The 26,845-nt window shown below is 39.6% G+C and overlaps 1 protein-coding gene across 2 annotated transcripts in view; it reads left to right on the top strand.

Moving 5' to 3' along the window:
* Positions 1–26,845, top strand: part of LOC134540554 (adenylate cyclase type 3) — a 195,591-nt gene that overhangs the window by 156,954 nt on the left and 11,792 nt on the right. For both annotated transcript variants that reach the window (XM_063383369.1, XM_063383370.1), the window contains 7 exons: positions 3,506–3,622; positions 8,029–8,285; positions 13,135–13,210; positions 14,758–14,983; positions 17,801–17,883; positions 18,906–19,004; positions 21,419–21,542. In XM_063383369.1, coding sequence (XP_063239439.1) covers positions 3,506–3,622; positions 8,029–8,285; positions 13,135–13,210; positions 14,758–14,983; positions 17,801–17,883; positions 18,906–19,004; positions 21,419–21,542 — 982 coding nt within the window. The remainder of the gene's footprint in view (positions 1–3,505; positions 3,623–8,028; positions 8,286–13,134; positions 13,211–14,757; positions 14,984–17,800; positions 17,884–18,905; positions 19,005–21,418; positions 21,543–26,845) is intronic.

A 26,845-nucleotide genomic window follows, 5' to 3' on the forward strand; every position in this document is an offset into this window, starting at 1 on the left:
AACGTGAAGCCATCAGTCAGCTAACTGAAAGAAATCACCTCCACAGAGCATGATGCATAGCCACTCAAGTAATGACTGTGTGAGAGGGATTACACCACAAAAGTAATTTAACTCAATAAAGGGGACTGAACTAGAGACGGATAGGATGCATCTGTCTGAATGACGTAATCTAATACTCATTTGAACACTTCCATTCCCTCAATTGGCCATTCTATTGCAGTGCTGCTTTACAGGTACTCAACTATGACAGCAGCTTCTGGATAACCTTGGCAGTGATCACAAGTCACCTAATTATTTTTTTTTTTTTAAATTGAGAAATATCAAGTCAACAACATCTCTAAAACAATTAATGAATCCAATATTGTATTACAACGATTGTAATGCAACGAGAAAACCCTCGCCTTCTGTGTTACGTCCGCACGCAGATTAGACATGGCGGCTTCTGGTCTCGAATCTGCGGACCCCAGCGCAGGCGACGAGTCTTCCTACCGACTGAGTCAAGGTCACACTGCGTCTGCCCTTCGGGACGGGAAGGTGATCGCAGCTGATATTTCAAGATAAATATATACCTTAAACCTCATGACGTCACTGTTGATTCATTACTGAATGAGAATTTCCTAACACCACGGGACCCCATCCCCTCCCACCCGTTTTTTTTTTTTACCAAATCAGAAAATTTCGGAAAGTATTACAACACTTATTCAGCTACGCAAAACCAATTTTTGAAGATGGTTTTACGAGTCATGGTGAAACGTCGGGCGCAATAACAATTTTAAGGAAGAGGCCACAACCAATGTGACAAGTAAAAATTTTTATACGTAAATTTAACTCATGATGTGCACATTTTTGAAATAAAACTTCGGAATTATTTTTTGTGTACTATTTTTTTTTTAACTCACTGTAGTGGTAAAACGTCAAGCAGGTGTTAATAATTATGATCATGCGACTGAAAGCCACATACGCCAAAAGCCTGAAATCCCTGCAATTTATGTATCAAGAACTTCAAAAATCAGGTAATTCATGCATGGATAAAAACTACTTTCATTGCAATGTTATTTCAATCATATGCAAAAGGTAAGCATAAGTGATGTAAGAGCTCACTTCACCATAGTCAAACCTCTTGTTGTATAGCGTCTATCACTCATAGTTTGCAGTGCAGAGTGAATGGTTTCCAGTGTTTCCAGATAAACATGTCAAACATGACAAATCTTTAACATTAAATGTCATTAAAAATCTAACAAAAAATGCGTATACCATCATTATTATTATATGACAATTCATGAAAATACTTATTTATTATTCTCAAATAGAGACAAATTTTATCACTAAATTATATAGTAATTTTTTTTAATGGTAAAAGTGAATTTCTTCTCCTTGAAAGAAAAAAAAATTAGGATTAAATGATCATCTTGATGAATTAAAACCAGTAAGCGTATTTCCAAAAAAATATAATTCCAAAATTTATTTCAGTACTCGCCAATGATATATAAACATCTAACCTCGGTAACAAACAAACTTATGTATTATTTTGTTGTTCATGTTGCAAATAACATTATAATATGAAACTCGGACACGAAATTTTACATGGAATTCTCTAAAATAATGCCAAGTGTTATAAAAAAATATATAAATAAAATAGTCGCTTTTCAATCACCAAAATTTCAGGATGTAAATAACACACATACTTTCTGCGCCCGCCGCTACAATTCGCTGCCTGAATCGTAAACTTTGCTTGACACAAACGCAGATAGCAATTAGTAGCACAAAACTGCAGGATATTTTAAACTGTTGGAAACAGCTGCGGTTAAACCCCGGCTTTGGATAGATATCATTTACAACAAGGAATTTTATTAATATACTGCCCATCTTGTCAAAATTCACTAAAAAATTTGTTAATATAAAGTTTCTGCACACGTTAGACTTATATGGCATTACTAAAATTCTAACCTTAAACATTTTTGATAACACATATTATAACACTAAGTATATGTTTCTATATTTGTGTTTGTTTAAATTAATGGAATCAGTTTGTAAATAGTTACTATAAGCAAACTTTACTAAACTGGTTTGACATTATTATTAAATAATTTTACTATAGTATGTTTCTAAAAAAAATAAAAAATAAAAATAATTTCCATTAACGAGTTTTGAACCACATCGCTTGATGTTAACAATCGCCCGCTCTGCTGCTGTGATAATAAGACAATTGTAAATAAAGCAGGAGAATATATAATACTATCCTTTAATGCCAGTTTTCTTATGTATTTTAAAACTTGAGATTACTTTTTACCATGACTATTTTAGTTCATCAAATATATTTGACGGTAATTTCACTATCGTAAAGTTACATTTGGCAACACCAATACCGTTTGGTATAAACCCTGATGTTTGCGAAAGTGACTACACACGGGTTGATGTTGCTATACAAGTGTTCGCCATCTTTGTGTCACATATCCTTTCATCGACTTTCGTTCCAATTTTCACGAAATTAATCCTATCAAATGCCCGTATACCAAGAACTGAGATGTTTACTCAACAAAAAATGCATATTACATTATAAAGCTTCGTCTTAAAATTTGTGTCCTATAGCGTATAGGTTGAAACATGCACACCGAAATAGTTCTAGTAGAAATTGTGAATTGCAAAGAGAGTAAATGCATAACGTTCGCAGTCTTTCGCGGCCATTGTCTGAAGTAGCTTGGCTTCTGGGTTGTAGCCACGTCCTTGGCGAATAATTCACCGACGTTTCGGTCGACATTGCAGTCGCCATCGTCAGGGAGCAGATACCTAATGAGGTTCTTACAAGTTATCCTGCTCCCTGACGACGGCGACTGCAATTTCGACCGAAACGTCGGTGAATTATCCGCCAAGGACGCGGCTACAACCCAGAAGCCAAGTTGTTTCAGAGTAAATGCGTATTAAGATTCACACTGCAAAGTAAGTATAGGAGATGATAAGGGCGCCGAAATGAATTATTTCCATTAGTTACGTGTGAATCGGATGTGTTCGCTGATGTTTGTGTGCAGGGCCTGATTATCCCTTAGGCTAATTAGGCTGCAGCCTAGGGCGTGAGGATCGGGGGGGGGGGGGGTGCGCTGAAACCGTGTCTTCGCATGCACTATTAATGTGGCATCATTGCATCTACCCTACATATTTCAACTAGACCCGAGACAAAACACTAAAACTAAATGCGCTGTGAACTGGAAAATCTTGGGACTTTCCTGATTTTAACAATAAATTTTTAAAACTTTTATAGGTAGTATGAACCATGTTAAAATTTTCACACCAGTAAAGAAAGTCAAAACTAACATACTACTTTTTAGGCCGACCGTAACACACACACATGACGAGGGGGGGGGGGGGGGGGCGCGTCCTCATAATTAGCCAGCCTAGGGCGGTCAGAGCGGTCAGAGCGGTCAGAGCTCTTGTCTGTGTGAATTGCGAGGAAACCACGGTGATCGCTTTCTTTGTGTCTCTGCTGATCGGTCCGGGTGCTCTGTCGCAGGTGTTCTGCAAGTCGCTGGTGAAGTGCAGCGAGACCATGAACAACTCTCTGTGGTCGAGGAGACTCATGTGCGTCGTCATGATACTGCTGCTGGCCACCGCAAGCTTCGTGGACATGGTGAGGATTGTTTGTTTGTTTTCGACGCGATAACGTCTTGTAAATCGATGAACGCCGGTTGCACGCAACGAAAAAATATTGTCACGTTCCGCCTGAGCCGAGCTATTTTTACAACTCTAATCTCGTTATGTACGAAAATATTGAAAGCCAGTCCTCAGCGTTGCGCTTAGAGTCGATACCGTGCTAAAGGCACCAGCGAGAGTCGAACTTACGATTCTGCGTCAATAAAATCAATTTATCCATGACTAGTTGCACCCCTTAATATTAAAATAGATACGTTTGGTCATGGCAGAGATCACACATTAGGAGATTTGCCAAGTTTATATCATAATATCTAGTGACATAATTATTACATTGGTCTTTATTTCAATAAATGAATTAAATACTAAACGAGGTAAAAGTTTTAGAACAATTCAACTACTATTTATACCTTGAGTTTTAATTTAAAAAAACATAAGTTACTTAAAAGATAAAAAATATTGTAAATAAATGGTAGAAATTGGTTCTGATGTAAAATGTTTGAAACCAATATTAAGTTTATCAGTTCCTTTCTCTTGCTCTCTGAATGTCTCGTTTGCATACAAGAACAGGGTACATGGAAATTGGATAATGAATTGTGCACAAATGGCATGTTGTAAGAATTTTCCTGGAGTAATTGTTTTTAGTCGTGACAAATACCACTGTCTGTGCTGAACCGTTCAAGTTCGTGAGGCCTCAGACATAGTTACACTCCACCAGTCATGTGTCATAGACTTCAAAATGACTTTTTTTAAAAAAGCTGGTGGTGGGAGACTGTATGCAAATGATGTCACTGTTACTGCTCTTGTGTGGTTAAAAGAATCTGATTATAAAAGCCTTGGAAGCTGCTTTGAGTGGGCGATTGAGACACAATAGTATACTCAAAGTTACACAAGGGATAAACATTAGAAAGGGGCATGTCTGGAGCGGCCAACCTAAGCTGAGCTCTGGGAAGAGGGCTAACCTGGGAGGACGCTCAGAAAAGCAACCTTGGACACGAAGCCGGACACTGTTACTGGTCGTGTTCGTGGCCTGAGGCGGGAAGAAAAATGATGTCATATACTTGGCTGTCAAAATCACAACAGGCTCTCAGTTGGGGAGCTGGGAAAATGTAGCGGGACTCTAGTAGAAAATATTTGGTCAGGATGAACAATAGGCAAACAATGTTTTATGCACACATGATTGGTGACATAATAGATTGAGTGCATGTGAGTTCATGGTGTGGGTGGGACTTCAGGACATGTGTCGCACACAATGGTCACTGCTCAATTTCATCATCTTGGAGAACCAGGATCTTTAACATGTATTACGCACTGCTGCTTCCTGTCTTAGTAGAGTAAGCATGTAATGATTGAACATATAAGTGGGTGAATGGTTTATGCCGACCTCCCCCGCACCCTCTTGGTGTAACAGGATGGGACATGTATGTATCTTCTTCAACGTGCATATGACACTGTGATTTTACGTCTTGGTACACATAGTTGGTGACGTCAGTTAGTAAGAACATGGTTAGGTACACAGAGTCGGTGGGCGATAGGTCTCGTCTTGAATATGCTGGTCACCACTCAAATGCACCTATTCTGACGACCAGGGTAGGACATGCCTGTAAATACCTCAACATTCCTTAAGCATTGCTGTTTTCTGTCACATCACACATGCTTGGTGTCATCAATGACTGAGCACGTGATGCCCGTGGGCTACAGGTCTCTTGCCGGATGCCCCGGTCGCCGCTCAACCGCACCGTCTCGGAGGACCAGGGAAGGACATGCCTGTATATACCTCAACATGCAATCCAAATTGCTATTTTCTGTCTCATCATGCATACTGGGGTGACATCAGAGAGTGAGCACGTGGTGTTGGTGGGCGACAGGGGTCTTGCCGCATGCCCCGGTCGCCGCTCAATTGCACCATCTTGGAGGACCAGGGCAAGACATGCCTGTATATACCTCAACATGCCTTCCAAATTGCTATTTTCTGTCTCATCATGCATACTTGGGTGACATCAGAGAGTGAGCACGTGGTGTTGGTGGGCGACAGGGGTCTTGCCGCATGCCCCGGTCGCCGCTCAATTGCACCATCTTGGAGGACCAGGGCAAGACATGCCTGTATATACCTCAACATGCCTTCCAAATTGCTATTTTCTGTCTCATCATGCATACTTGGGTGACATCAGAGAGTGAGCACGTGGTGTTGGTGGGCGACAGGGGTCTTGCCGCATGCCCCGGTCGCCACTCAACTGCACCGTCTTGGAGGACCAAGGCGGGACATGCCTGTATATACCTCTACATACCTTCCAAATTGCTATTTTCTGTCTCATCACACATGCATGGTGTCATCAGAGAGTGAGCACGTGGTGTTGGTGGGCGACAGGGGTCTTGCCGCATGCCCCGGTCGCCGCTCAATTGCACCATCTTGGAGGACCAGGGCAAGACATGCCTGTATATACCTCAACATGCCTTCCAAATTGCTATTTTCTGTCTCATCATGCATACTTGGGTGACATCAGAGAGTGAGCACGTGGTGTTGGTGGGCGACAGGGGTCTTGCCGGATGCCCCGGTCGCCGCTCAACCGCACCGTCTCGGAGGACCAGGGAAGGACATGCCTGTATATACCTCAACATGCAATCCAAATTGCTATTTTCTGTCTCATCATGCATACTTGGGTGACATCAGAGAGTGAGCACGTGGTGTTGGTGGGCGACAGGGGTCTTGCCGCATGCCCCGGTCGCCGCTCAATTGCACCATCTTGGAGGACCAGGGCAGGACACGCCTGTACATACCTCAACATGCATTACACACTGCTCTTTTCTGTCTCATCAAACATACTTGGGTGAAACCAGAGAGTGAGCACGTGATTCCCATGGGCGACAGGTGTCTTTCCGCATGCCCCGGTCGCCACTCAACTGCACCATCTTGGAGGACCAAGGCGGGACATGCCTGTATATACCTCTACATACCTTCCAAATTGCTATTTTCTGTCTCATCACACATGCATGGTGTCATCAGAGAGCGAGCACGTGGTGTCGGTGGGCGACAGGTGTCTTGCCGGATGCCTCGGTCGCCGCTCAACCGCACCGTCTCGGAGGACCAGGGCAGGACATGCCTGTATATACAACATGCCTTACACATTGCTGTTTTCTGTCTCGGAAATCATGCTTGGTGTTATCAGTGAGTGAGCACATGAAGAAGGCACTGGTGTCGGTGGGCGACAGGTGTCTTGCCGCATGCCCCGGTCGCCGCTCAACCGCACCGTCTCGGAGGACCAGGGCAGGACATGCCTGTATATACCTCAACATGCCTTACACATTGCTGTTTTCTGTCTTGGAAATCATGCTTGGTGTCATCAGAGAGCGAGCATGTGGTGTCGGTGGGTGACAGGTGTCTTGCCGCATGCCCCGGTCGCTGCTCAACCGCACCGTCTCTGAGGACCAGGGCAGGACACGCCTGTATATATCTCAATATGCCTTCCAAATTGCTGTTTTCTGTCTCATCACACATGCATGGTGTCATCAGAGAGCGACCACGTGGTGTCGGTGGGTGACAGGTGTCTTGCCAGATGCCCCGGTCGCCGCTCAACTGCACCGTCTCTGAGGACCAGGGCAGGACATGCCTGCATATACCTCAACATGCCTTCCAAATTGCTATTTTATGTCACATCACACATACTTGGATGACATCTGAGAGCGAGCATGTGGTGTTGGTGGAGGACATGTGTCTTGCCGGATGCCCCGGTCGCCACTCAACTGCACCGTCTCTAAGGACCAGGGCAGGACATGCCTGTATACACCTCAACATGCCTTACACATTGCTGTTTCCTTTCTCATCACACTTGCTTGGTGACATCAGAGAGCGAGCACGTGGTGTCGGTGGGCGACAGGTGTCTTGTCGCATTCCCCGGTCGCCGCTCAACTGCACCGTCTCTAAGGACCAGGGCAGGACATGCCTTTATACACCTCAACACGCCTTCCAAATTGCTGTTTTATGTTTCATCATACATGCTTGGTGACATCAGAGAGTGAGCATGTGATGCCCATGGGCGACTGGTCTCTTGCCGCATGCCCCAGTCTCCACTCAGCTGCACCGTCTCGAAGGACCGAGGCCGGACATGCCTGTGTCTACGTCAACATGCCTTCCAAATTGCTGTTTTCTGTCTCATCAAACATGCTTGGTGACATCAGAGAGTAAGCACGTGGTATCGGTGGGCTACAGGTCTCTTGCCGCATGCCTCGGTCGCCGCTCAACTGCACCGTCTCGGAGGACCAGGGAAGAACATGCCTGTATACACTTAAACATGCCTTCATAATTTATGTTTTCTGTCTCATCACACATGCCTGGTGAGATCAGAGAGTGAGCACATGATGAGGACACGTAATTCCCATGGGCTACAGGTGTCTTGCCGGATGCCCCGGTCGCCGCTCAACTGCACCGTCTCGGAGGACCAGGGCAGCGCGTGCCTGTACCCCTCCTACTTCTCGCACTTCTGCGTGCTGGTGCTGGTGGCGGCGTCCATGCCGGCGCAGCTGTCGCACCTGGCCAAGGCCGGCTTCATGGTGCTGGTGGCGGCGGCCCAGTGCGTGGTCAACGTGGCTGTGGTCGGAGCGGCGCTGGACTGCGAGGAGGCGGCCAACCACCGGGAGTGGTCCAAGTGTGTGCCCTCTTGGTGCCACGTGTTTGGTCCATGCATGTTTCACGTGTACATGATTGTATAGTTAGCAATAACCTGATCACAAAGGAAACAAATTAATTATAAAATTCAGGGAAGGTGGGAAGACCGTGGATCTTGGTTGCCAGATGGCAGTTTCCCCGTGGACACCATGGTAAACCGGTCAATCACTTTGGAAGCCCGGGCCAAATTCCACCTTCCATCTTGGGCAATAAAGGAGATTTCCAAGCCCAAATACATTAACTAACTGCATTAAATTAAGTAATAAAGTTTTCTTGTGTTATTTATTATTATTATAACCAGGGGCGCAACAACTGAATTTCCAAAGGGGGGGGGGGGCAATATACCGTTTTATAAAGAATCATCGATCATCCCTATTGAAGCGAGAGGTCCGGGTGTCCTCCCCCGGGATAATTTGTGTTTCAAGGTGAAAATTGGTGCTATTTAAGCAATTTTATTATCTAAAAATTGATTACACAGCACTTTCTTTGCCCCTGTTTGCCCCCACTTTAAGGTTTCAGAAGGGGTGGGGCAAGATACCCTTCCCCCCCTGTTGTTGCGCCCCTGCATGATTGCATAGTGACCAATAACCTGATCACAAAGGAAATATATTAATTACAAAATTCAGGGAAGGTGGGAAAACCGTGGATCTTGGTTGCCGGATGGCAGTTTCCCCGTGGACACCATGGTAAACTGGTCAATCACTTTGGAAGCCTGGGCCAAATTCCACCTTCCATCTTGGGCAACAAAGGAGATTTCCAAGCCCAAATACATTAACTAACTGCATTAAATTAACTAATAAAGTTTTCTTGTGTTATTTATTATTATAACCAGGGGCGCAACAACTAAATTTCCAAAAGGGGGGCAATATACCTTTCTATAAAGAATCATCGATTCCCCCAATTAAAGTGGTGGGTCCGGGTGTCCTCCCCCGGGAAAATTTGTATTTCAAGGTGGAAAATGGTGCTATTTAAGCAGTTTTATCATCTAAAAATTTGTAGCCGCACCTACAACTGAAACGGGAAATCAATACAAACAAGGGGTCGTTGCCGTACGACCACGGCAGTGGTCCGCTCGTCCTGCAAGAAAATAAAGTTACAAAAATACGAAATAACAAGCAATCCAATTTATTAATCACAATGCATACAATGCATATAATATGCATATGTTAATTCGATTCCCACGGGAATACAGGTTAAAACAATGGTGCAATAAATGGGGCAAGCTGACGACGCGTTTAACGTAGCACAATTATATGGGCCGCTAGGCAAAAACAAGAAAGAAAGAAAGAGTTTAAAATTACATACAATTACGATTACCGTTACGACGCGGCTTGACAAGATGTGTCCAAAGCTATCATGGCATGCCCATATACAGCCGCAGAAAAACACTGTTACATAAGCTACCGGTAGTACACGGCGTGAGCAAAAGAAACTAAGGCAAAGAATCAAATTAAGCACTGACCTGAAGGGTCCAAGAGAAATTACAAACATTACTAAACATGGCAAAAAAGAATAAGTGAAAGTGCGGCCACAACGCGCAAGCAAGAACAAGAAATCATACTAATTACTGACAATTACAGACGTTAAATTTCACAGCCGAGTACATACCAACGCGACGCCAACCCCAAGTGACAGCCCTCGTGTCAAACGACCGGAAGACTGCGGCAAATAGCCCGGGTGCCGAGATTATATAGGCCGGGAACAATACATGGCAGAGTGCGCTGGTGGCGCGGCGGTGAAGGGAGGAAGAGAGGGAAGGAAGGGGAAGTTGGAGAGGAAGGGGAAGTTGGAGAGGAAGGGGAAAGGTGGAGAGGGGAGGGGAAAGGAGGGGAAGGAACGCCAAGCAGTGCCCGCACTGCTTCAAATTGATTACACAGCACTTTCTTTGCCCCCGTTTGCCCCCACTTCAAGGTTTCTGGTGGGGGGGGGGGGGTCAAAATACCCTTGCCCCCCCTCCCTGTAGTTTCGCCCCTGCATGTTTGCATAGTGAGCAATAACCTGATCGCAAAGGAAAGAAATTAATTCTAAAAGATTAGGGAGCGGGAAAAAACCCGAGGATCTTGGTTGCCGGATGGCAGTTTTCCCATGGATCCCGTGGTAACTGGGCAAATACTTTAGAAGCCCGGGCCAAATTCCACCTTCCATCTTGGGCACCACATGAGATTTCCCAGCCCAAATACATAAACTAACTGAATTATGTTAACTAATAAAGTTTTTTTGTGTTTAGTTAGTGGCAGTTATTATCACCATATTTCTAAGTTTTAAAATTAATAACAATTAATAACTTTACTGTTTATACTAATACTGTAAAGATTGGCCCTAAACCCCGGCCAAACTAAACAACTTCCGCAACCCGTGACACAGTAAAACTCCTATATTGCCCTGTACCGCGAGTGCAGGTAAACCCAAAAAAAAAATATTAAAACCCAAACAAATGGCAGGCTTAAAAAATACTAATAAGATTGCGAACAGTGAGAGGAAGCAGCAAGTTAAAAAGACGCAAAATGTACATGGCAACATTTAATAAATATATATATAAATATACCATAAAATCGTTTCATCACAAATCGGCGCCTCCATCATAAAATACATACCCTATTACTACTTATTAAAAAAAAGCTATATATTAAAACTAAATAAAAATACTTTTAACAATTCCCCCAAAAAGTATAATTTGATCATATACTTCGGAACTCCGTAATTTAAAGGTAATTACCAAAAAGGCATTAAAAATATTTAAGATCATATTAATACAATAACAAATATAGATACGCACCGGGCGTAGCACTACTGTAAATACCAATTAACAGAATGAAATCTAACAAAAAATTGACACACATTAGCATCCAAATCTATACATCAATAATTTAGCTAATTACAAATTATGGGTTAACAAGCCCTTCTCAGTTATGTCATTTTCTAACGGTCGACGTCTTTTTTCTTCCACGTCTGGCAGGGATTGGATGAACCGGCTGAACGTAAAATCCCAGTTTCAGTGTTATTAGTCCGTTAATTTAAATCTAAAAAATTCACAGATTATAGTTTCGCACCAAGGGTCAAAGGGGTCAACGGGGCGGTGGCACTGCTGGCACTTACTTGCTTTTTTGACGTCGTGATGTCCCTTGCCATTACACGTTACCTTAGCTGTGGGTGATTGTACGGATATGACGAATCCTTCGACATACCGTCTTGGAGTCTTGGGGCACATAATTCATCCTTGGAAAATCCTCGCGACATTCACACACGCCAAACACTCGCGTTTCATCGTACCAACGCGTTACAAATTATATATACATGAACCCCGTTCATATTCAAAAAGGAACACTCGTATTCAGATGTTCGACCGGCAAGTCACTTCGACGTAGAACCAGCCCCATGGCCAACCCGCGTTTAACTCACGTCCGCGCCCGCCCGGGCCCACCAGGCGACTGCCGTTCGCCGCCTCCCCTGACGTCACACACTCAGCTGTTCACCTGCGCGCCGCCTAGCACCACGATTACCAAAATATTCGGTAGTGTCATTGAACGTTCCAGACCAATTTAATAATTTAAAATCTTTAAAATTAAAAATAATAAGACCAAACAAGAATTACAATTCCTTTTTTACAACAAAATATAACAAACTTAAATCCAAAATAACTCTTATTACCAGGGCATCCGAAAAGGTTAATAAAATAAGTTAACCATTTCTGCCAACCTAAACATTATCAAAGGTAGAGGCTGTAGCACACATGCTACAATACAAGTGGAACATTTTAAATATATAAAAATATAAACCCTTGAAGGCTAACATGGGTAAGGTTTTTATTATTATTATTATTATCAACCCTTTTTACATGCTTTTGTTTCATAGGCGTGTGCATAATCGTTTAAAGGGGGAGATGGGGGACAACATTTTCATAGTGGCTGTTTCCATATCGATATTCATTGAGCTGTTAAAAGTACTTTTAATGAAATTGCCTGTCCATACGTTGAAATTATAATCATATTTGAGTTTTTCAAATTAATTTATTTTTTAAAATAAAATTATTACTTTCATCACATTCATTAAAAAAAATATTTGTAAAAGACATTTTATTATATTCAATATCTCATTCGATGCAAATTTTTATATTACTTGTTTGATCGTGATGTGTAATTTTAATCTATAAACAGCCCATACATATTAGATTAAACCACTTGTAGTGTCAAATTCTGGACCATAACAATTTGAAACCGGAAGTTAAAGTATCTATGAGCCACCTTCAGTCAATTATAAAGGCCATAAAAATTCAAACAAATTGAAATATTTTATGGGTCTATTTAAAACCTTCCCCATATAATTCGTTATAGACCACCCGCTAAAATAATATAATTTCTTGAACATTAATGTTTTAGAACAACATTCAATGATCTGTGTCAAGTTTTCAATTGATTCTTTTGGTTCATTAATTAACTTGTAATATTATTGATGTTTTCTCGCTTTTAGCAAATGTTTACAATAAATTACTATCCCTTATTTTATATTTTGAAGTTTTGTTTAAAATTTAGAAATATGTTTATTAGCATTATTGTTTTTATTTGTTATTGATAAAGAATGTTGCCCAATGAAGCACAAAAATAATATTTTTAACTTATAGTATTATTTTATTTTGGGTTGTTGTGGAATAAACGTGAATTGTGATGTGTTTCAAGGAAGCAAATGAAAAAAATAATTTAAGAATTATGTTCATGTTTTTCTTCCCCGATAATTTTTCTTACCTTGGTTTTATTAATGTCAATTGTAATAATTAGTGTATTGTTATGGTATGACATAGTATAATAACATGATATAATAACTGATTGTTCCAGTATAGCACCAGGGAAGTACACGTTGTGTGGACTGCTGCTAGCTGCCACTATATCATTGGCCTTCCTCGCTAGACATGTGAGTTGATTACTTGTTTGTGAAAATATTATTAAGAGTAAAAATGTTTAAATATATTCTTTTAATGTCAAAACATTCACCAATAATTTTCCATTTATTATTTCGTTTTTAGAGTCGGATATTCTTGATAAAACAAAGATTTTAAACTTTTGATTAAAATTTTAGATAGTTTTAAGCCAGTAAATTAATAGATAGGGAAGAGGAAATATTATTTTCAGTTTATTTAAGGCACTATTTTTTATATTTTTAATATGGAATTTTAAAATTCTTGAAAAAATATGTGGATACAAAAAGAATTTATTTAAATTCATTTTTATGCTAATCTCATTTATTTTAATTCCTTCAAAATAAAATTTATCTGTAAAAATTGCATTATAATTTTGAAACCATTTTAAATGTACAATATTTTATCCTCAAGACACATATAATGCATACTTGTTGGATAGAGTTATATATATATATACATGTGTGTGTTTTATTTTATGTTAAAGTTATGCCAACAGTGAGGTCATTGGCGGTAAATAAAACCAACTTCAAAATTAAGGGATTTTTTTAATCGATATTTCACTTTTTTATTGAACCATTACAGCATTTATATTTGGGTAATTTCGAAAAAAACAACTAAATATCACGACGGGCGTAGTGTGATTTGAAACTCTGAGACGTACTGAATATGTTTTGAATACAAACATGACCACTTTATGTTTTAAGGAATAGTAAAGAATAAAAGTAAACTTATGGTTACATAATTCAGCTGAGTGTCACTAGCAGAGTGGCGCACTTTGCGTTCACTACTTGCTATTCGAGTCCCAGTTGAAAGTAGTATGTACTAAACATGTTAAATACAAACATAACCACGTTATCTTTTAAGAAATAGTAAAGAATAAAAGTAAACTTGTGGCTACATAATGCAGCTGAGTGTCACTAGCAGAGCGGCGCACTTGGAGTTCACTACTTGATATCGGAGTCCCAGCGGAAAGTAGCACGTACTAAACATGTCTTGAATACATACATGACCATGTTAGGGTTTAAGGAATAGTAAAGAATAAAAGTAAACTTGTGGCTACATAATGCAGCTGAGTGTCACTAGCAGAGTGGCGCACTTGGAGTTCACTACTTGCTATCGGAGTCCCAGCGGAAAGTAGCACGTACTAAACATGTCTTGAATACATACATGACCACGTTAGGGTTTAAGGAATAGTAAAGAATAAAAGTAAACATATGGTTACATAATGCAGCTGAGTGGCACTAGCAGAGTGGCACACTTAGCGTTAACCACTTGCTATCGGAGTCCCAGCGGGAAGTAACACGTACTGAATGTCTTGAATACACACATGACCACGTTAGGTTTTAAGGAATAGTAAAAAATAAAAGTGAACTTATGCGTTCATAATGCAGTTGAGTGTCACTAGCAGAGCGGCGAACTTAGCGTTAACCACTTGCTATTGGAGTCCCAGCGGAAAGTAGCACGGAGCCCCCACCTGAGGGTAAGCCGTACCGGCCGGGGAGACGGTTGTCGACGCAGGGGGGATTGTGTCTCCCGGCAGCTGGAGAAGGCGTCGCGCGTGCTGTTCCTGTGGCGCGCCGAGGTGGAGGAGCAGCGGGAGCGCGCCAGCGACATCCGGCGGCGCAACGAGCAGCTCGTGTACAACATCCTGCCGCCGCACGTGGCCGCGCACTTCCTGGGCAGCCGCAAGCGCCAGCACGAGGAGCTGTACAGCCAGAGCTACGCCGAGGTGGGCGTGCTGTTCGCGTCCATGCCCAACTTCTCAGGTGCGCACGTCTACACCCTGCTCCTTCACGTGCTGCAACTCCTTTTTTTTTTAACGTGAAGCTTCTCTCGAGCGTTACGAGGAGTGGAAGTGACTGGTAGGGGAGGGTAGTGCAGGGATGTCGGAATGTTTTCATGAGTGGGGGGGGGGGGGTTGCGAAAAGATGTATCACACTACCTCAGTCCTGGAGCGGGGGGATCGGGGGACCCTCCCCCGGAAAAATTTGGAATTTTTGATTCAAAATGGTGTTATTTAATGAGTTTCGGAACCAAAATATTAAAATATACCATTCCAAGAATTTGATGACGTAGTATGTATTAAATACTACTCAGACAGTAGATGTAGTACAATTTTAAATAAAATACCATCTAGGAATTTGCAATCATTTTACAGTATATTGACAATTATAAATTTGATTTTCTAATCAATGTGATCACCAATGCCACGTTTGTAACTACTGGTTGAGAAAAATACTACTAGGACCAAACATTTATTCTGGGAAAAGGAGGGGGGCGAAATGCTACTCTCGCCCCCCCCCCCATGCATAACAGCATGGGGGCGACTCGCCCCTTGCAGCCCCCCTGTTCCGACATCCCTGGGGTAGTGCAACAGTGGCGACGCCACTCCAGCACATGCACTAGCGGTCGAAAGAGGAATTATACGTAGCGCCAGTCCCTCCGCTACCGCTACACTGAAATCCGATTAGCGGCCTTCCCGAGAGTCCAGGCGCCTCTCCGTCTTTCGAGAGGTTTCTACCTGGCCCCGGGAGCCCCCCCCCCCGTCGCTCGAAGTGGCGTTACTAGGATGCCGTTGTTCTTATATCCTGGCATTTGCACTTCCTTTTATTTTTTTTGCATTGACCACACGGCTTTTCAGACAAGACTGCTTCTGCATTACTTATGGCGTTGTCGGGTGTTTCCGCTTGTCTTGTTGTATTCATCTGTTGCTGAACTTAACACAGATGTCTAGTTCTTTGGTCGCAATGGAATCCTTATGAAAATAAATAATGTCTATCATTACGAGCCCACGAACGTCCTGTTGAACCATTCTCCTCTTCAGTCCGCGATTCAAATTGTCTTAGCAAAAGAATGATATAAGGATCATTCCTCTGATCGTAGCACCAACACATACCGGAACCGCACGAGCTTATTTTCGAGCGAACTGCAGTTCATTCACTTCCAGTCTGCGACGACAGGTTGCAGCAGTGTCGAAATAAATGTTAGGTGCGCAATCTATTGGTGGGCCGGAACGCCACGAAGTCGCTACAATCGATTGTGACAGGGCGAGCAAACGGTTGAAGCGGTCGCCACAAGATAGCAGCACGTACAGTCGCAGAAAACACGCATGCTTGTAGTTAAAAGTTAATACAAAATGAAGCAGTTATAAATATGAGTATGTTATTTGATAATAAAAAAAGAGGCTTCTCATTTACATGGAAGGAATCATGACGAAACAAATTATTAAAACATAAAACTAAAATAACCAGCATTTCGCAAATTTAAAAATATGGACGTTTCGCGTGATAAGAGGTTTTAACATTAGAATAAGTAACATTTTTGTTGCCAGTGTATTATATATGATCGGAAATGTTGTAAATGATGATCTAATGTTCACCTATGATTAATTCTGATTAAATTAACCTGCATAATGTTCGTATTCGTGAAAATTCACTTGCGGAGGGTCTATCTTAGATCAGTACCCATTACCCATTACCCATTACCGACCCGAGAGTTAGTTCACTGGGAAGTTCCCAGTGATCTTCTATCAGCGCTCACGACTCAATGGTATTCAACCGAAAATTTGGTCAAACGATGGTCAAACCAGGTTATGACTAGAGATCACGCCTGACCTCTAGCGGTGACACTAGAAATGAGTATGTCAGCGGTTCCCAATTTTTTTTTTGGTTAGTGAACCCTTATGATCGACTTATTTTGACGGGAATCTCAACTCCTTTAAAGAAAGTTATTCGACAGTAATTGTGAACATCCAGGCCACATTTATTTTATTTTCACCTTATTGTTGAAAGATCCTTTGATACCTAATTTTTTTGCATGTTGTCATGTTCGAATAGAAAAGAAACATGTAATTTCTAATTAAAAGCCTTTATTGCACGTGTCTAATGTGATGGAAAAAATGTTTTTTTTTGTAGGTTGATTTTAAAATAGCTGTTGGCTGCCTGCTTTATACGACATACTTCCTGACCCTCGGAAACGCCATAGTTCCGTGGAAAACATTTTGGGGACCGCTGGAGTAGGCTAATGCTGAACGCACATTTTTGGTCACGAGGAGCCAAAATAACACATTCAACAAATTTATTTCTTGGTTGAATTTTTTCTGTATCAGTAAGGTTATTTTCCATTTTGCAATTCTCAGGTTTTTCAAAATATTCGCGATATTTGCTAGTAGCAAGAAACCCAAAAATATCCAAAAACTTTATTTTGGAAAGCTACAGTTTGGCACATAATTTTACAAAACCTATACCAACCAGCTTGTATACAATTTCACTACTAAGACAACACTACTTTTTTATATGCTATGTACTCAAATCAAGAGACCAAGTGTTGAATAAGCTAAATATCTCAAAACGTGTTTTGAAAAGCAACATTTTTACTCACAATTTTAGCCAACTCATTGCAACAAGCATGTGTACAATTTTGCAACTAATACAGTCATACTATTTTTTCGATATGCTTTTAGATCCATGAAAGCAATTTACTGTGCTTCTCAGTATACTTGGACTAAATAATCTCAAACAACAAGTAGTTTTTTCTTGTTACATGATTTATGACAGAGAATATTGAATTGAATTTTATTTCAGACTTCTACTCAGAAGAAAGTGTAAACAATCAAGGCCTGGAATGCTTACGGTTTCTTAACGAAGTGATATCGGACTTTGATGCGGTAAGTAACCTGCTGTATTAAAGAACATATACACAGAACTAATAAGCTGTTGTTTAATAAGCTTAATTGATTACTTGATTCAAACCAAATACCCGAGATGTATATTTGTTGTATTAAAACCCGAAACTATTTTTTTATAATGGCTGAGAAATATCCCAAAAAAATATTTTTGTATACAGTATAGTTTCATAATTTTTTTTAATCTTTAGTGCATATAACGTTAAAACTTTAGAGATATTTGAAGAAGTCTTTATAAATGAATGAGATATTGATTTTAACATTCTACTTTCACTCTACTTTCAAAGAATAGTTTTATTTAACCGGAACAGTAGTTATCAATGCATCAATCAGACCCTCACAGAAAAAAAGCGTGTAATTCAGAACACGCGATAGAAGCGAAACTTCATTGGTAGCGGGGTATCTATGCCGAAAATTCAATGACTGTCTCAACAGAGCTCTCTACGTTGCTGGTTGCACAACGAGAAATGCTAGCTCACTGGTAGCAAATATAAAATTCAAGGAATTTAGAGCTGACTATATAGGATAACTATATCTATTTTCTGAAACAAGCGCATGCGCACACACTCTGTCTTATTCTTTCATTCATCATCTGTCTCGGTTCTATTTTTTTATCTTTATTTTTACGGAGGACGAATCATCGCACAAAGAGAAAGGAAACGAGCCCAGAAACGTATATAGCATATTGCTCTCTTTATATCCCTTAGGCCAAGAACCTGTTCTCTGTCCTTTCCGCTTCAGAAACGATTCGCAACACAGTAACACGAAAACGTTGCATTAACATTCGGCTTTGAAAAATTTTACTCTCTTCGCGCCCAAAGTAGTTCCACTTCAATTAACAATATACTTTTTCAATTAATAAAAACGGTTCATAGCACACAACTTATAACATACACAGAATTCATGAGAGATAAAAAAAATTAAAAAAAAAATATTTTTTCATGTCACGAACAACTTGAAATTTCAATATAACGGCAATTGTATTGTTTCTTGAATATTGGCAGTTATTGGAGCAGCCTAAATACCAAGACATAATCAAGATCAAGACTATTGGTTCTACATACATGGCGGCCAGCGGGCTCAATCCTTCTACGCAATTTAAGGTAAATGACTAGGACCTGATATATATATATATATTTTTTTTTGCGTTGTGTTGGTGAATTAACATTGCAGTGGTTGCAAAATCAATACTACGTCTACTGCCTTTGAGATGAACTTATTATAATGCTGATTTAATACAATATCTTATACATACACCATTACAGTTTTACACTGTTTGTCATAAGAAAAATCCTTAAATGGAAAATAATAAATAATAATTAAAACATAAACCCACAAAAAAGACTAAATTATCTCACGTCAAACAGAGAAAACTCAACGATGAACTTAAAACAGGTGTCGTGGAAAACACGACAGCACAAACGAACACGTTCAAACTTAAATATCAGACAGCTGAAAAATTCAGAGGAAGCAATTTAGTCGTGAAAAAAAAATTGGTTGTCTGTAAAGTCGGTTTACGGACGATAGTTTAACGTGACAACGTCATAACAAAACATTAATGAAATGATTGCATACTTTATGAATAAAATTGAATCATTTTTATTTTAATAATAAAAGAATAAATACTTGAAATTATACTAGTAATCAGATTTTTAAAATGCAAGAATAATTAACCTTTATTGCCGAAATTGTTGTTCTAATAAGCAATGAAAACCACATTAACTTATCACTTCACTTTATAAACAGTCGAGTGGAAGAGAGATAGATGCTGCGCAAGCGTACAATGAGCGTAACGGGACACATCGTAACGGAACAATGTGCGTAAAAGGACAGCGTAACGGAACAATGTGCGTAACGGGACACAGCGTGACGGGTCACTTTTTCGTGCGTATAGCCGGCGTTCATCGATTTATTAGACGTTGTCACGTCAAAAATAATAACAGCACATACGTTGTTAGCCCTTTGTGTTCGTTTGCACTGTTGTTTTTTTTTTTTCATGACTAAATTCCTTCCACGGAATTCTTGTGCTGTCTGAAATTTAAGCTTGAATCTATTCTGTTTGACTGTGCTGTCGTTGTTGTGTTGTTCATAATAGGTACCTGTTTTAAGTACATCGTTGGGTTTATCTGTTTGACAATAGCTGATTAAGGCTTGTTTTCTGTGGGTTTGTGTTTTAATTTTATTTATCATTTTGCATTTATTAATTTTTCACATGACAAAACAGCGCAAAACTGCAATGGCGTTATGCCTAAGAAAGTGTATTAAATCAAAAATTCCCCATTGCATGAATTATTTACCGAACATGTCATTTGAACGCTGTTATTAAATGAGAAACGAGGTACGAAAACACTTTTATTGTTCAGCAGTCACTTTCTCAAAAACTTGAAAATTAAAATTTTTCCCTTACATCACAAACTAGTAATATGACATTATTACTTAACAAGTTTATTCCCTTTTAAATAATTGACTATTAATTTAAACTTATTTTCATACAATCAAAATAACAAATTTAAGAAACGGCAGTTGGTTCCTGATTACTTAACTTCATTTAAATGATTTTAACTCTATGAAAGTAAAAGTAATGTCTTCATATTAAAGAGGGGGGTGGAATTCATATCAACTGTAAGACCATCAACTAGGTTTTAACACTTTTTTTTATAGATAATATTAGTTTTCTAGGGATAGATTACAAAAAAAAAAGTGTCTGGAATGGATTAATATTTTACACTGTGAAGTATCTGACGTGTAGCACTGAATTTATGTAGGCAATACTAAACTGTAATAGACAATTATATTTTTTAAAATTTTTTTAACGCTTTTAAAGTGTGTTTTAACGTAAGAATAAATTTTTCCATATCAAACGGTTTTAAACTTGTTAAAGGCATAAAAATCTTTTGAAACCAACATGCCGCATTATCGGGTTTCAAATTCTCCCGCAAAAAAAAAAAAGTTGATACGAGCAATTACGAGCAAGGGAAGCCTTCTTTTCACAGACGAAAGAGCCAAACGCCCGATCGTGCATCTTCGGTTTTTTTTGTTCATTGTAAAAGGTTAGGTTAGCTACATTATAAATACTTTAAAACATTGTGGACGGTTGATTCGGTTAGGATAGCTACATTAAAGATACTGTGAAATCATGTAAACGGTTTCCTAGCCCTGGATAGCTACATATTATTAAAAAGGTTATTTGCCAAGCAACCATAAAATGGTTTTACAGTATTTTTTAATGTAGCCATACTTACCTAATATAACCAACCATCCAGAATGTTTTAAAGTATTTATAACGTAGCTAACCTATCCTAATCGACCGCAAAATTTAATGCCACACCGGTTTATACAAAGAGATAGAACGGGGGGGGGGGGGGGGGGGGGGGGAAGCGAGCTTGAACTTCGGGAACTTCGGGTGTGGCTCTCTCGTCCGTGAAATGAAGGCTTCCCTACGAGCAATGGGTAAAGGTTTTTTTTTTTTTTTTAACCTCAGAAAGGTATTAACTAACCGGCAACCTCAAACTTGCAGCCCGAGGAACCCATCACTGTGAGGTGGGCTCACTTGAGCCTCCTGGTGGGGTTCGCTTTGGAGCTGAAGAAGGCCCTCCAAGGCATCAACGAGCAGAGCTTCAACCACTTCGTGCTGAAGATGGGTGAGTGTGTGCGCCCGAAACCAGAGACTCTACGACACAGATTTTTTTTTTTTTGCTGTTTCAGTTAAAAAATAATATATACCTAATTAAAAATAGTACGGTTAAAATAAAACTAAGAAAGTCATGAGGACTGCCGACAGAAGTGAAACCTTTAAACATTTTTTTAAAATAAAATAATAATAATAAATAACTAAATAAAAAATCGCTCAGTGCGGCTAAAGAAATTTTCACTTCAAAAAAAGTACTCGAGTATTGTCATCATGAATATTATTTAAGAAATCATAATTATTGTCAAATTATAAATATATAATAAAATAATTCAATGTGACTCAAACACAAAAAAATAATAATAATTGACGAAAAATCGCACCACTCGGGATCCGAACCCAGTACCGAACGCTCGCCAGTTTTTAAGTGCTATCTGCAACACTACGCAACAGATTTGCGTTACAGTATTTTAGTAGGTTTATATAGCTAGTCGTTAAACATGCTTCTTCAAATGACAATGCATTCTGTCCAATATTTAAGAAAGAAGGGATATAATGTAACGATCACATGTAAAATTATAATGTACGCAGCTGATGGCAAATATATAAAAATTGTACTCTATTTTATTGGCTATATTATGTATTTTTTTTATTTCCTTGTTTTAATTTCCGGAAGATTACTGTAAACAATTACTTTTAAATTAAGAAAATTGAAATTCTTGAATTTCTATTTTATCGGGCGAGGGCTTCAGAAGATTTCATACCGATATTCTCAGCTCTCTATACCTCGATTTCTTTAATTATCAGTATGATGTCAACATGATATCATTTATCCTTACATCATTGTTTAGTCACAACAGATGTCAGTGGTATGAAAAATTACGTAAAAATTCATTACCTAGCTATGACTTACCAGTGATGTCAGACCTAGATCATGTGTTCACTGGGTAATGCACAGTATAAACAAATTCAACTTTTTTTTTTCTCGTGGTCACTTTAACTTCACTAACTGCTACTACAGCATGTCGGTGACGCGAACTGGCAAAATTTTTCCCATCCAAAAAGAGTCCAACACGCACATGATACGGTCGAGTATATACAATGCACTAGTGTATATATGCGTATACATGTAAACAGGCCGCTGCGATTCGCCAGTCTGGCGCAACACGTCACTAGCATGTCGGTGACGCGAACCCACAAGTTTTGCCCCTACCAAAAATCGCTCAGCGCGGCCAAAGGAGTTTTCACTTCAAAAATCACGATTTTATCTGTTAGACGCTAAAAAGCTCATAAATTATAATTTTAAGAAACGCGCTTTTGTCGCTACTGGCTTACTAGTAACCATTCGAGAGTTCCATCGTCAGATCAGTTTGACGACACCAAAGTATTTGACTGTCATCCGTATTACATACACTTTTAAAGTTTCAAATCGATACTACAGTTAGAGGTAGGTTAAAATCGACTTCCAAAAATTGTTCACAAAGTTCGTTAGTTACAAGTGAAGCTAATAAAAGCGTGTTTAAAAAATAATGAGTTTTTCTGTTTGTCCCGTATGTGTTTCTGTCAAGGGCAGCTCTAGATGTCCCCTCTACAACTGCCCCCCCCCCCCCCCCCCCAGAGGCAGAATTGTATTATGAATTTGCTTTATTTTTGAGGGTGTGTAAGGTTTACTTAAATTCGTGTGTTATTCTTTTCTTTTAATAATAAGTTGTATAAAATATCAAATGTCCGGTATTTGAAATCAAAAATTTAAAAAAAAATCCAAACCAAAATATTTGGCGTTCACGGTAACCCCTCACGAAAAGTCTTCCTGGGGCCGCCATTGGTTCCTATACCATTCTTAAGTAAATTAAAAACCTTATTTGATATTGTCAGCCCTGTGTCATTTAATGTTTTAGTGCAATCTATATGTTCAGAAAGATTTTATAAGTAAACTATGATTAAATTAAAACTTCATGTGATATGTCAGCCCTGTGTCATTAAATGTTTTAGTGCAATATAGATGCTCAATACGAAACTTTGTTTCCGAAACGGTACAACCGTTTCCGCAACAGGTGGCGAGCGCGAAACATTTTCAACATACGTTAGATATTTCATACACAGTTAAGCGGCATTTCGTGTTGTCTTTGGTGTGTGAGCGCGCATGCATGACCATGACAGAATTCGAATTGATCCAGATACAAACACCGGAAATTTCAGATCGTTGAATTCAGGAAACGTCATTTTAATTCAAACGTTTGCAGTTTCCGCGGCATGACTTAGAAGTGACCATCAAAACATAGCAAAAGGACAATCGCTACGTGTGTGTGTGTGTGAATTGAATTTTAAAAAAGCCTTGCTTCTCACCTGGACGGTTCTAAGTGACCTGTTCGCGCGTTGGAAAAAAAATTGTTCAGTCGTGTATGCACCAGACGAAGGAAAAAAAAACATTAAAAAAATAATCTGTATCTAAAAGCACTTCATTAAACCGAATTAAAACACAAAAAGTTTCTTTCGAGTTGCATTGCAACGAATACCGGGTACCTAGAATTTTGATATGAAATAAAATATTGTTAAATATTTGTTGTCAAACACTCAATATATCACAAATAAATTTGTCTGAAACAAAGTTTCACACAACTTACCATTGCTACAGAGGATTAACGCAAAAGAGGTTCAAGGACAAATAATTTATAGCTTCTTGAATGTAAAGTAAACTGGCAAAATACCGTCTCAAATTTTTTCAACCATTTTTAAAAGTTCAACAATCACTGTAATGGATTAAAATATCGGTCCTGAAATACAAATAAAAAAAGTAATATCCCAATTTCTTACTAGATACACATTCAACTCCATTTAAATTATTGTAATCCTTCTAAATATTTTATAAAACATTTGTGTTAAACAAATTTAGATAATACCAAACATAAAAACAGGGGTTGAAAGATTAAAATACGCATAACTTCCTTAGTAATTACATTATCACGTGGCATTAAATTTATTGTAAATACATATTTTTTAATATTACCTAAAACTTTTGTCTGAAATAATTTTTGATCAGATTTTTGATTACTGAATAGTGTTAAAAAAAACTTGGATTGAAATACAAAAAAAAAATTAATTTTACTTTCTAGGTATATTATCAAATCCGTTGATTTTATTTTAAACCTTCTAAATATTATCTTCAACTTTTGCCCAACATAATGTTTTATAGTTGTTGATTGACAAAAAAAATAGAACAAATTTCTTACGAATCGTTATAGGAAATTCATTCTAAAATTACTGTTAACTCTTTGCGTACTATCGAGAAATTTGACATAAAAAAAATATTGAAACGATAAAAAAGTACTGCTAGGGGTGGAATAAAAAGGGTAAAAGAACAAAACTTGTTAACTCCTTTAGTAGACTCAGTGTCATATATTTTTAAAACTTTTTTTTATTTTAATATTACCAAAATATTTTTCTGAACTTTTTTTAACTGCAACCTATTTTAGCGCGACGGGCGATTACGTTTGTCTAGTGCTCAGATTTACGGAACGAAAGTGTGCATGTCATCTGAGTAGAACCTTTGAATATATATACTGTATAGAAGTCGCAAGTGGATAGGATTTACTCTACGTTTTTCAGAAGCGTATGATGAGCAGCTTGGGAACTTCACCGCTGCAGTGCGCTGCTGTAACGCCCTGTATCGTCTTAGTTGTTATTTATACGTTAGAGCGCAGCACTGTCGCTCACTGTCATTCCCCGCACCCCTCATCTAGCATTCACTGCAGCTCAACGTCGTTCAACAGGAGGAGGAAGGGGTGTCTGAAGAGTTGGACACTTGTCTGCTAGGGACCACCACAAGTCGATGCCCTAGAGATGGTGGCGATTGCGGCGGTGAATTAACCAACTACCTCAAAACCGTATTAGAATTTTTAACCTGGGCTGGCGACTTCTATACAGTATATATATTCAAAGGTAGAACGTCCAACGGAGAACGCGGCGCAGGCGACACTTACGTGCGCCGAGCTAATTTCGAGCCCGTGGCCGTTTGGGAAATATTCCAGGAGTTCCGCGGAAACGCTGGAATGTAGGTACTCAAGCGCGAAGCATTCGAAACATTGGGAACTGTCAACAGAAGTGAAAACTTAAAACTTTGTTTATTAAATGTCTAACATGACATCATTTCTACGTCAAATGTACGTAAGAAATAATTTTTGGCATTATATCAGTACGATGTCAGCATGATGTCATTTATCCTTACATCATTTTTTTAGTCACAACAGCTGTCTGTGAGATGTCAAAATTACGTAAAAATTCATTACCTACCTATGACTTACCACTTATGTCAGACCTAGGTCATGTATTCACGTGGTAAAATTAACTTCATTCACTGCTACTACAGCATGTCGGTGATGCGAACTCACAAGATTTCACCCATCCAGAAAAAAAAGAGTCCAACACGCACATGACACAGTCGAGTATACACAATGTACTAATGTATATATGCGTATACGTGTACACAGGACCGCTGCGCGTCGCCAGTCTGGCGCAACACGTCACTAGCATGTCGGTGACGCGAACCCATGTTTGACCCCTACCAAAAAAAATCGCCCAACGCCGGCTAAAGCAGTTTTCACTTTCAAAAAAAAATGGGTGCGTGTACTTAGGTACGCGCGTGACAAGTTATACTTCTTTGGCATCATTAAAAAAAATAGTTTTTAATTGCATGCAAATAATTCTCCATGGTAGCGTTAAACGTTTAACGCAATCTTGTTGGAAGTCGTATTAGAAGTATAACTTCAATAAAAAAAAAATTTTGTTTTCACTGTGATACCTCCCACGGGGTATACGCCCTAGGAACTTACGTTTTGTCACGCGCCGGCCGCACGGGCTTGCAGCCTTATGTCCGGGACACGGCAGGACGGTTGCCTCATTCGACCTCTGCGTCGGCAGCCACACTCGCTGGACACGTCCGGACACGCACACAGACCGTCTGCGTCGACGGTCACGGCAGAACTGGACACAAACAGAAGAGTCTAGCGACAGCAACTACCTTCCTGCAACTGCCGCACCGCTTACGCTCGTTCCGGGGCCGGCTGCCGCATCGCTCACGCTCGTTCCGGGGCCGGCGGCACGATCATATATGTTATCTGAAACTTCTATTAGTCAAATATGGCCTCGTGGCTGAGCGCTTAGCGGCGCTATCATCTAATCGTAAGGTTGCCGGTTCGAATCCCGGCAGGTGCGGATTTTTTTTGTACTTGTAAAAATAAATACGAGCACGTATAATTTCAAAAGTAATAAATATATTTGAATAATGAATGCAAATAAAAGTAAATTTATTAATTAAAT

This window comes from Bacillus rossius, chromosome 17 (genome assembly GCF_032445375.1).
Source record: "Bacillus rossius redtenbacheri isolate Brsri chromosome 17, Brsri_v3, whole genome shotgun sequence".
NCBI classification, from domain to species: Eukaryota; Metazoa; Arthropoda; class Insecta; order Phasmatodea; family Bacillidae; genus Bacillus; species Bacillus rossius.